At 30.0% G+C, this 12,710-nt stretch overlaps 1 protein-coding gene across 1 annotated transcript; it reads left to right on the top strand.

The window, feature by feature from the left end:
- Positions 1 to 4,537: 4,537 nt before the first annotated feature.
- Positions 4,538 to 10,759, top strand: LOC129309059 (LEAF RUST 10 DISEASE-RESISTANCE LOCUS RECEPTOR-LIKE PROTEIN KINASE-like 1.4). The gene is made up of 4 exons (XM_054950406.1): positions 4,538 to 5,465; positions 8,053 to 8,079; positions 8,171 to 8,515; positions 9,282 to 10,759. The coding sequence occupies exons 1-4, from the start codon at positions 4,733 to 4,735 to the stop codon at positions 10,238 to 10,240; spliced, it is 2,064 nt and encodes a 687-aa protein (XP_054806381.1). The 5' UTR covers positions 4,538 to 4,732; the 3' UTR covers positions 10,241 to 10,759.
- Positions 10,760 to 12,710: the final 1,951 nt, after the last annotated feature.

Raw genomic sequence — 12,710 nt, 5'->3', positions numbered from 1 at the left:
TAGTGAAAGTCAGTTGTTATAATGAAATTTATGTTTAGATATATTTTTTTAAAGTTAGTTTGATACATTGAAAGTTGTTTGGTTTGTGATAGTGAAATGTGTTTTTAAAATATACAATTACCAAAAAAGACATTGATTTATAATGATTTATAATTTTGTATTATACACATGTAATATATTTGAAATATTTAAAAAATGTAATAAAGATTTTAAATAACATAAATTTTGATTTATAATGCTAAAAATTTGATCTCTAGTTATTTGTATTTTTTTAATTTGTAATTTTAAAAGATGTAATAAAGATTTGTAATTTTTATTATACATTAATGCTAAAAATTACATGATTAATTATTTAATTTATAATACTAAAACAATTGATACCTAATTATTATTAAAATAATCATTATATTTTTAATGAATTAATTATTTTTTAAATAAAAGAATAAGAGATTAAATTTAAGGTAGTATGGTCAAATAACATCTTACTTTTCAAATTCACTTTTCAAAAGCTTCAAATAGTTATGTTTTAGAAATTTACTTTCAGCTACTATTTGAATGTACTTTCAAAATGTACTTTCTACAAAATATTCTACCCAAATAACTTTCAACTTTTTGAAAGTAAAATTTTGCTTTCTAAACGTGAAACGGACCCTTCTACTCCCTCCATTTCTATAAATAAAAAAAAACTACATCACACAATTTAAAAAAATTAGTTAATTATAATAATTATATCTGAACATAAAAACTTAGAGTAAAATATCCTGTGTTAATCAATATAAACATGTATTAATTATTTCTCGTTAATGTAAATTATGATGGGTGATTTAAAAAATATATAATAAATGATTATTGAAATTAATTATTTTGCTTATAAAAAAATACAAGTGAAAAGTGATAATTTCTCTAACAATACAAAACAAAGGGAGTACTTTGTCTATCTTTATGTATATGATGTTTTTAACCAAATTATACAAACCAATAAATATTGGTTATCTAATTAAAGGTACAACAATATTCTAATTTTGCCTCTAATTATTATAAATAAAAAATGAATGTCTTTTTTAAAGTAACTTAATAAGAGTACTTATCTTTTTTCTTTTCAATTTAATAAGGGTATAATGGATCATTCATAAAAAAAATATATTAACAATCTCTTATATTTAAAATTAAAAAAAGTTCTTAAAAATCTCTTATATATAAGGATAGAGGGAGTAGATCACAGTTTTTTTTGGTAGTGATATTGGTTAGATGATCATCTTTAGCTTTAATTTTTATATTTCAAAAAAAAAATCTATGGATTTGTTGAAGTTAAAATATTTCCAAATAATTTTTTCAATACTCATGTTTATTATTTTTAATACTAAACTTTGATATTTTCAGTACTTATCTATAATTCTTTCAATATTTTTTTATTTTTTAATACTCATTTTTATGTTTTCAGAATTAACCTTTAATTTTTTTATTACTGAAAATATTGAAGATAAGTAATGGGAAAAAATTAAAGCTAAATATTAAAAAAAGAAAAATAATGGTCATACTGATGAAAAGATCAAACATTAGTGCTAAAAAATTTCACTCAAAAAACATTTAATTCCATTGAAGGATTTTTAATCTTGAGAGAATGATAGTTAGGTCCTTAGGGAACCAATTAATTCAAGTTGAATCTCGACCAATTTCAAAATGTGAATAAAATCTCTTGATCATTTAGTAGCAAAGTATTAAGTCTAACAGCTCTTACGATTTGCAAGTTCGACTTTCAAATTTTATAATTTTATATAATAAATTTTCAACTTGTTCCCTAAATTTTAATAGAATTGAAGAATAAGCAATATTTATTAAGCCTTTTATCTTTTTCAATATTAAAATGAACATTTGTGTTTCCTATTAAAATTTAAAAAATAAGTTACAAATGCATTACAATAAAATTGCAAATTTAGAAGCAAAACTTGCAAATCCCTAAGATTATTAGACTTACTCTCTCCGTTTAAAAATATAAGGCATTTTTTGAAGAATTGAATGTTCAAAAATATAAAGCATTTTTAATCTTTTGAGGTATAATTATTACTTTTTTTAAAGTGTCCCCATTAATAGTAACTCTATATTTATTGTAAGGTGTTTAATAGAGGTAAACATGATAAGGTTAGTTTGAAAGTAAGTAACTACTTTATTGGAGGTGAAATTTAGTTAAAAATGTCTCATATTTTTAAACGGAGGAAGTAATATTTTTCAATATTAAAGATAAATATTTGCATTTGCCTTTAAAATTTAAAAAATAAATTGTAAATGTATCATAATAAAGTTACAAAATTAAAAGTCAAATTTGTAAATTTTTAAAGTTTTAGACTTAATATTTTCAATATTAAAAATGAACATTTGTATTTTTTATTAAAATTTAAAAAAGAAATTGCAAATGGGGGAGCTAAATTTGCAAATCCTTAAAACTGTTAAATTTAATATTTTACCACCAAAGGACTGAAGAACTTTAATTTATTGGTATTTTAAAATTGGTTAAAACTCAACTTGAATTAATTGATTCTTTTAAAATTTAACTGTCATTTTTCCTTTAATTTTTTTTAAATTTTCAAAATTTAAATCCTGTACTGTAATTATAATTCATTCTCTCATCGAGTCCTCAAATATCATTTGATTGGTTTCTTCTTTCATCATCCACAACATAGAGAGTTGATATTATGTGCGTGTATTTTCTCCTTAATTAATGTACTTTAATAGTAATTTTCTTTTCTATTTGCTTTTAACATGCCGTGTCAATAGAAAAAATTTAAATAAAGCCTCACAATACTTTGACCAAATAAAAAAAATTATATTTAAGGACCACTTAATAAAATTATTTATGAAAAAACACTAACGACAAATCTTATTAAAAAAAGTTATATTTTTATTTTAATAATAATTTATTTTATATTGATTCTTATTTATAAATGATTTTTGAACGTGAACCTAAGAAATTGCTGATTCAACACATCGACCGGTTCAACGGCGTCTTCTTTACACCTTCTAGAACCTAATAACTAAGGAGAGGCTGGCAGCCTTAATTCTGAATTTGGACATTCAACTGCCCCGCTATTTCATTAATCTTTCTAAAGTAATGATCATATGTGCCCATGTTTCAAGATTAAATATTATTTATAATTATAAATTTTATAATTCTATTTTAAATTAAAAAATAAACCAAATAAAATAAAATAATGATTTAAATTATAAAAAAATTAAAAATAATAAAATTCAGATGGTTTAATTAGATTTAATCCTTCAGTTCTCAGGTAATTAACCAATCTGTTTCTGATAAAACTTCTCAATCAAAAGCGCACGAGTTGAAATTGACTACTTTTTTCGGAGCATCATCTGTCAAAGAGAAACGTTTAGGCAGGCTAGTACATATATATGAGAAGTTATATCATACCTATAAAGTCCCACACTCAGAGAATTAATGAATTAATTAAGTGATTAATATGTAACAATCTTATCAATATTTGGACACGAAAAAAAATATTTCACTCAAACATGCAAATAAAATCCCTTTCAGTTTAAATAAATTAACCAATATAATCAGGAACTGATTTTCCACCAATTCTTAGGAGTTGTATACCAGATATATGACCTATTTTCTGTCTGGTTGAACCAGCTGGTCTAGTATGATACTCACAAAACTGAAATAAAAACGAAGTCTTTTTTAAATTTACTCTTTAGAAATTTACTTATTTATGATATTACATTTCATTATATATTGTTCATTTGATTGTCACTATTTTGTCAGTTTATATGTGTTGGTAGGTGGTACAGATGCTATTATGTTTCTTGCATTTCAAACTTTTGACTCTAAGAGACTCCGTGTATGATAAAATAAATTGCAATATACATAAATGTCGATGAATCAGTCTTACCCGCCACCCCGAGTGATTAAAAAGTCCTGCAACAATGTTGAATTGTTCCTCCTCACACTGGCCATTTTCATTTTCATTTTTTTTTTTTTTGCAACTGCACCTTGTAGAGTCTTTTAGACATTGACTAATTTAAATCGAGTCATTTCAAATCTCTAAGGCAGAAAGCCCTCTCCAAACAAACATTTAATGTAATTGCAAACCCACATTCAAACTCATGATCTCTAATTAAGTTAGTATAATCTCTAAGCAATTGAGATACATAATGTTTGTTCGTTTGGTCTATTTTAACGTTTGTATTACCCTTTCATTTCTGATTACTTTAATTTGTCACATCACTTCCCACGAACATCGCAACCAATTCTATTTATAATATGGGTGGGTGGCTTAATTTAAAAAACTATCAATGTAATTATAATGAAACGATTGTGAATGAAATATCTGTATATCCGACCATTCAAGGACCGATCCCGAATCCAACACCTTCATTCCTGGTCACTTTGTCACATCACATATCTTCTGAAAGTCAGTTATCTCTGACTCTGTCCAGCTTCTTGAACGTCATCTATGGGCGTTTGCTGATATTACACGTTCTCTAGAATCCTTATAAAACGAGCGATAGATCGATCAAAATGAAGACTAAATCAAACTCGTCATTTTCCTCAAACTTAAAGCTTCCCACTAAAACTGAAAATTTCAAAGGCCTTGATGTGAGGCATATCTTTCGTGTACAGTATATCTTCCTCAGTTCAGTTTCATACTTTCATAACTCTCAGACCCCCTTTTTTTTTCTCAGTGTAGGTTCATATTTTTTTTTACGGGTCCCCTACGAAATGAATCATTCTCTTGCCTCATGTTTCATCTTCTTCCTTCTTCTTCTTCTACTTTTCATCATAACCGTTGGCGCTGATGATAGATTCACAAACTGTAGCAGCCGGATCAGCTGTGGAACCGTCGACAACGTTGGATATCCATTCTGGGGAGAAAACAGAGCAGAATACTGTGGTCAGCCTGGTTTCCAACTTGCTTGCCAAGACAATACTCCAAAGCTGATCTTCAACGCTGTCACTTATCGGATTCTCAAGTTCAACTTGAGTGATAAGAGTCTCACTGTGGCTAGGGATGATTACTGGCAAACTCTATGTCCAAATCAGTACTTAAACACTAGCTTTGATAGCACCTCTTTCAAGCTTGCCGATGGGTTTCAAGACATTGCCTTGCTATATGATTGCATCAAGAGTTTCAATTCAGCGGGTCAATTCACCACTTCATCTAGCGCAGAGTGTTCGAAGCAAAAGGTGTACTACGGGAGCTTATCTACTTACAATATTGATCTAACAGGAATTTGCAAGGTCGTTGTTGTTCCTATAGCGAGTGCCAATGTTAATTTGATATTTTCCGATGAAAAGGAAATTGAAGACGCAATAAAAGATGGTTTTGAGTTGGGATGGAGTGTTAACAACGAGCAATACAACAATTGCGTCAATTCTGGGGGGCAGTGCGGGTATATTAATAATAAGTTCACATGTTTTTGCAGCAACGGGCGTCAAGGAACTACGTGTTCAGGTATGTTGATTTTATTAGAGTGTATTTAAAAATCTTTCATGAATTACTTAAAGAATGAATTGAAAATATATACTCTTAAATTAAAGTAAGTCCTGTCAAATTCGCTTAATTAAACTATTTTGATACAAGGACAAGCTTAAGATATACTTAACTCCACAAAAGTTTAATAGATCTCTCCTATACATGTCCATGGAAATTGGATCTAGACAACAATGTATCAAGATGGACGCATGTTTAGATGAATTAACTCTTGGGGTCATGATGATGAATCATTCTTATCATGCAACAGTGTTTTACATGTTTGAAAAGGGTTTAATTGTATTCTCCCTAGGTGAAATGGTCGTAGTGCACCTAGTCTATGTATCCAGGAGGACATAAAATAAGCTTACTTTTTGTGAGCACCTAGACAGGCCATGACAAAAAAGCTCGATATATTAGAAACCATGTCCATGGAGTTAAATTGCCTTAGCCTAGCTTAATTGATTAGTTAAAAGATATTGTTTTAATTCTTCCAAGCATGACCACGCCAATTGAATCCACTTCTTTAATTTGTTTGTGGGTTGCTGATGATGAATTTTGACTTTTGGCATGTAGAAAATTTCAGCCTCTGTGAGCAAGCCAAACAAAAGTAATCTTGACAAAGCATATGATGTTTTTAATTATTATTTAAGTTCTCTAGCTGAAGTGACCCCGCATGCGAACATTTCACACGTATACTGTCGCAGCCCCTTGCATCTAGAAGATTCAAAGTTTGATATTTGAAATATATTCTCCGATGATGACTCTTTCATGTTAGGTGGAGTTTAGGTATATTTTGGACATGAGCCTCTAATACTCGGAAGCATATCCTCTCAAAATCCTCTTTTTCCTTTTCTTCTCCTCATCTCATCTCCACCCTTGAATAATAAAATCAATGATTCATATCTAATTGTTCTTTTATCAAAAAAATTTAATTGTTTTATAAAATAATTGTCATAAAAAAAACAACTTTAAACTGTTAAAATTTAACTAGCCCAGTTTACAATTACATATTGCTATTGAATTTTTTATAAATTAAAATATTTTTTTATTTATTTTATTACAATTATAAATTGAGCAGGTTAAATTTTAGCCATTTAAAATTATTTGTTTATTTTACTGAGGTCATTTGGTTAAATTGATTGAGGAAGTTAAATCAATTTATCTTATAATATAGAGTTTGAGTCTTGAAACATGCAATCATCTTAGATAAATATGAAAAAGCATATCAAAATACATGTGAAGCTATCGTTGATGATACAGTCCTATCTAGCAGGGGTTTAGATTAATTTGAAATTCCTTAGAAGTGGAAATGGGATTTGGGGGGGGGGGGAGTCAGAGAGAGCCGCTGAGAGTTTGGCCGCGTAGAGGATCTGGACCCCTAATACTCCATTCCTCTAATGTATCTTATGTAATTCATGTACTGACCTTCCCATTTTTTTATTTTTCTTTTGATTATTTGATTCTTCATAAAAATGAGAGATATATTTTGATATCTTATGGTGATGGAACATTACCATTCTTTTTTATAATTTTTTTAAAAAATAAATAAAAAGGCATAATTTAAGGTATTTTATCTTGAAAAATCATAAGATAATTTCGGAAGTGATTTTGTATCTCAAAATATAAACTATTAAATAATTTAAAATAATTTAATAAAAATAAGGTTTATTAAATATATTTTTTCAATATCACTCTTCTCTCCTTATGACATTATCTCTCTAATGTCATTAATTGTAGAGTATTTTTAAAATTTTATATTTATATTTTAAAAAATAAAGTCATAAAGTATTTTTAATGAGTTTTTATTGATCATATGTGTAATTCTATTTACAATTATCTCATAAATTAGAATAGAGAGAGTAATATAATATGCTCATATACCTGGAAAACACAGATCATAGAGAAACTAGGAGCGTGGATTTTGTTTTGTTTTTTTTTTTTTTCCCGAATGAAGCGTGGATTTTGGTTATTGAATAGGCGTGTGACATGCATGTTTGACTTTTAAGGCAATCATGTAAGCTAAGTTAGTGGTTGAAACTGAAGCTACTTGTTTCTTTGGTTATCAGCAAGTCAAGTCCTGGGGGAGGGAGAGGGGGGAAAAAAAAAAAGAGCTTTGGTGGGTCCTAGATGTCAAGTGACCCAAAGCCCCTATCTATGACAATCAATTCCTAGTGCCTTCATGTACTTCACATGATTTTCTTGCACAGAGACGTATTGAATATTTCACCGATTTTTTATCTCATGATAAATGCATGTTAGGAATTTGACGACGGATTATACAGTAGATTATTACCGTATATATAATATTGTTTACTTCAATATATGCAATCACAAAAAGAATTACAAAGAATTTGAATGGACATGTTATTTCGTAGTTGGTGGGTCAAATATTTCCAGATCCTCTCTGTTTTTGAGCACTAGGAACCATGGGATAGTATTCTTTGTTTCCTGATCATATTTGAATCTGAGGCTATATGGTGAATTGGTGATCACCTTTTATCAATATTTCTTTCATGTTCATGCATGATTCCATTTTTAACATTTTTATTTCATGTTAATTTTACAGGTAAAAGCTCCAAGGCTGTTGCTATAGGTAACCTCTATTCTATTAATCTATAGACTCAATTTTGATAAAGATTAAGGGTTGGGAATAAAATTTAACTCATTTCTCGCTTGAAACTCAGGGGTTGGTGTTGGAGTTGCAGTATTTTTTGGCATTGTTATTATGTTTTTGTTGTGCTTTGTCATGAAGAGAAGAAGGAAAAGAAAAGCTGAAGAGTTGAAAAGCAAGAACCTCTTGTCGCCATCTTTAAGCAACATTAACGTTAATGGCGATGTAACAACGTCTGCAACTACAACTAATATGGCTCAAACTGCTCCTTCTTACCCTACCTCCAAGTTTCACTCGGTGCAGAAGAGTTTTTATTTTGGAGTTCAAGTTTTTAGCTATGAAGAACTTGAAGAAGCTACCCAAAATTTTGACCCTTCCATGGAGCTTGGCGATGGAGGCTTCGGAACTGTTTACTATGGTAATAAAAACATCATTCCTCAAATATATATCTGTCACTTTCTCCAACATTTAGGGTCTCAGATCTCTCAGAGTGAAATATGACACGTCCAACTGCATGCAAAAGTTACAATTAAAAAAAAAAAAATACAGTGTGTGCAATGTATTTAGGGTGTCTATTGCCTGCTCTACTCTGCTGCCCCCAATGTCCAAAATCTCAACCTTTCATTCATGGGAATTAGAGGAAACTTCTTTGACCATTAACCCAAATGATGGGTTAAGATTCCGAACACTAGGAAACAGCAGATAAGTAGCAAGCATTTCAAATTAGGTTAATAGTGTTTAATGTACCTTTCTTTAATACCTCACCTTCCCAACTTAATTTTTCTTTTTCTTTATATGATTGGCTTTTATATAAAATAAGTAATATCTTGAAATTCTCAAATGATAGAGTTATGTATTTTTTATGATTTTTTAAATAAAAGAAATCAAAATTACACACTTTTATCTCTGAAAAATCATAAAAAAATACAAAATTATTTCATTTCGGATCTTAAGATGCCAAAATGCCTTTTATTTTATGTAGCAACTAATAACTCAAAGAAGAAAAAGAGAAATTGAGAAAGTGAAATATTACAAAAGGACATTAAAGAAAAGTACAAATAGATTCTAGCCCCTTCAATTTTGGGTGCAACTGACAAATAATCTGGAGACAAGTTTGACACTACCTATGCTTCATAATTTATAGCATGTCATTCAAACTATTGTTTTTTTTTTGTTGTTGTTAGGAACCCTAAAAGATGGACGTATAGTTGCAGTAAAACGCCATTATGAAAGCAACGCGAAGCGTGTGGAGCAATACATGAATGAAGTTGAGATTCTAGGTCGCTTACGACACGACAACCTCGTGGCACTTTATGGATGTACATCCAGACATAGTCGAGAACTCATCCTTGTCTATGAATACATTCCTAACGGAACAGTTGCCGACCACCTCCATGGCAAACGATCTTACTCAACTTTGCTCCCTTGGCCTATACGTATGAACATCGCTGTAGAAACAGCCGAAGCACTATCCTTCCTTCACAAATCAGATGTCATACACCGTGATGTCAAAACCAACAACATTCTCCTCGACAATGATTTTAGAGTTAAGGTTGCTGATTTTGGTCTCTCACGTTTGTTCCCTAACCATGTCACGCATGTGTCCACTGCTCCCCAAGGAACACCTGGTTATGTCGATCCTGAGTATTACCAGTGCTTTCAACTCACTGATAAGAGTGATGTTTATAGTTTTGGGGTCGTATTAATCGAGCTTATATCATCCTTACAAGCTGTGGATGTTTCTAGGAGTCATCGTGACATAAACTTAGCCAACATGGCACTGAATAAGATTCAAGACAAAGCAGTGCATGAGTTGGTTGATCCATATTTAGGGTTCGAGAAGGACTATGGTGTGAGGCAGATGATTATAGGAGTAGCAGAATTAGCGTTCAGGTGTTTGCAGAAGGAGAGAGACATGAGACCTTCCATGGAAGAGGTGGTTGAGATCTTGAGAGAAATTCAGAGGAAGGAGTTTGTAGGGGAAAAAGAAGTGGTGATGATGGATAAAGTAGAAGAACTTGTGCTTTTGAAAAATGGTAGTGCCCCATTTTCACCAGATTCAGTTACGGATAAATGGGTTAGCTACTCTTCTACGTCTAATTCTTCACAGAATCTATTGTCTCCTTCTGCTGGTAAGACTTAGATTAGGTAATAAATTTATGCAATATTTTAATAGGTAGAAAAATGTTTTCTAAGAAGAAAATGAGAGGATACACCTATCCTATTTTCTAATAGTAATTTATTGTGTTATATATGTCATATACAGACCTTTTTGGTTCACCTTCTCAGGATGCCTATATGTTGTGCTTTGAATAGGCTCAAGAGTAAATTGATTTAGTGTTGATTTGGATAGTTAGATCAGTGAGAGCCAATTAACAGATATGTGCTTTGTATATAGAAATCACTTTTTGATTGCAATTGTGTTATTGCTGATACAGATATAGAGTTGGCAATTGGATGTTTTAATTTAAATGGTGAAGTTCCCTCATCTTCTTATTAGTATTCAGGGTAGTAGGTTGAGTCTGAGGCTGAGAAACTCTCTCTGTATAAAGCTCTCGATGTCATCATCATTATTATTCACTCACCATCTTTTTTCTTTCTATTTTCTGTTATGAATGTATGTATAAATTTACTTTTATGAATATACATAATTCAAAATCTAGGTGGGAGTTCCTGCTGCTTAGGCTTGATATGATTCAGAATTGAATTCTCTTAATTTTTCTTAAAATTTGGGTTTGATAATTTGTGGAGATAAATACATGGCTCACCCAAGAAACATAATTACTCTACAAGCCAATAGATTCTAATATTTCTTTACAAGCCCAAAGGCCTTAAATGTAATTTTTTTAAAGTAAAAAGACTAAATTATCCTTAATGAATAGACCATGAAAAATAGCTGATGAATCTCAACTATATTGACTCATTGCTGTGTGCACGAGTCCATTTCTCTTCTTAGGCCATTTACTTGCTTAAATTTTCACACACACACAAAGACTTCTTATAGCTTCAGCAATGTAAAACTTTTTTTTTTATACGTATATAATCCAACACTTATTTGAGGTAATTTTATGAGAAATACAATCAAATGCTAAATATGATTGCATTTTTTAATAAGAATTCAAACATTAATTTATCACATGGCAGGGGACCAATTCACCCAACTATGTGTCTTGTACTGTAATTTTTTAGCGTAATATAATTTGTTTTTTTGCTTTGCTTAAAAAAATATTAAATTTAAATAACTGAAAGTTAAAAACAATTTTGAATTTGTCTTAGGCCCAGGCCCGCCCAGGCCCCAATCTTCTATTTGGACCTAATAAGTAGGCCTTTTGCCTTAGTATTTGTTGACCGTTGCGCAGAGACATCTTCAATACTTAACCAAAAAAAAAAAAACAGAGACATCTTCATATAGTCAAGCCAATATCCTCGTTCTTGCCCACTCAATTTTCAACTAAGATTCTAAAGACATGGAAGTGCTTTTGGACATTTTGCCGAAGCAAAATGCTTCCATGGCGTTAGGAGTTTCAATATTGGAAGATTAAGAAACCATTATAGTGCTCATAAAGTCCTGAATTTACTATATTTAAAATTTATGAAACTCACTTTATTTAAATGATTTCAAAGATACTAGTATATCATGAGAGATTTGTTTAATTCCTGTCCTCTAGTGTTTCTCAAATAATTATAGAATAATAACGATGATTATAAATTGCAGTTAAGGAAATAAGTAACCACAGCAAAACGATTAACGTGAATTTTATTTATGTTATTTGTATGTATATTGAAGAATTTAAACCTTAATCTTTAATTTGATGCCATTAATTTATATAGTCATTGCATGTGATGAATGCTTTTCTTGAACTTGATTAATTAGATTAGACTCATCCCACATTTCCATTACTAGCAAGAAAAAATCTTATAGCCTAATTGATTACTTGGACTAAGTTTATATTTTCATCATGTTCCCTTTGATTATCGCATTGGATTCTTGGCTTATATCTTGTGTGTCTGGCACTAATCATCACCAAACCATTCTTTTTCTTTAAACCGAAAAACTATATTTTTTTATTAATTAGGAATATGGTAAAAACTTCAAGCCATTATTTTTTAGTAATTAAATTTTTTCATATTCTTATTTTATTCAACAATATGATAAAAACTAAAAAAATTACCTTCTTTTTAATTATACTTTTCCAGCCATTCATGTCCCATTTTGGATCGAAGAAAAAAAAAACTGAGTACAAAATACTATAATTGAAATCATGCGTCACACTTATAAATCATGTCTTTCCCGTTCTTAAAGCAAGACAATTAAATCTTGTAAAAAAAAAACTACTGATATATAAAATTCTGAAAGAATATATATATATATATATATATATATAAAGTTTAAATTAATGAGATGGCTAGAGGCTTTTGTTGTTTCCCTTGAGATTTTTCATTAAATCTCCAATCAGTTCTTCACAAGCTAGTTTGATTTTGGTTTGACATGTAGTGAGTTTTTAATAATGTTCTCAGCCCATCAATAATCACAGCTTCATCCACCCCTAAAATCCTGCACAGCCAATCATTTAGCTTTGATTCATAAACTATAACCATATAGATAATGGGGC

The sequence above is a fragment of the Prosopis cineraria genome, unplaced genomic scaffold (genome assembly GCF_029017545.1).
Source record: "Prosopis cineraria cultivar Desert tree isolate PC_DT_omini unplaced genomic scaffold, ASM2901754v1 PC1, whole genome shotgun sequence".
Classification (NCBI taxonomy): Eukaryota; Viridiplantae; Streptophyta; class Magnoliopsida; order Fabales; family Fabaceae; genus Prosopis; species Prosopis cineraria.
The sequence above is the reverse complement of the archived record's forward strand: the minus strand, read 5'-3'. Positions and strand labels throughout refer to the sequence as shown.

Excerpts from the sequence above, each read along its gene's own strand:
- LOC129309059 (XM_054950406.1), top strand. The coding sequence starts at position 4,733 with ATGAATCATTCTCTTGCCTCATGTTTCATCTTCTTCCTTCTTCTTCTT. Across the intron at positions 5,466-8,052 it reads TCAAGGAACTACGTGTTCAG|GTAAAAGCTCCAAGGCTGTT; the intron begins GTATGTTGATTT and ends TTAATTTTACAG. Across the intron at positions 8,516-9,281 it reads CTTCGGAACTGTTTACTATG|GAACCCTAAAAGATGGACGT; the intron begins GTAATAAAAACA and ends TGTTGTTGTTAG.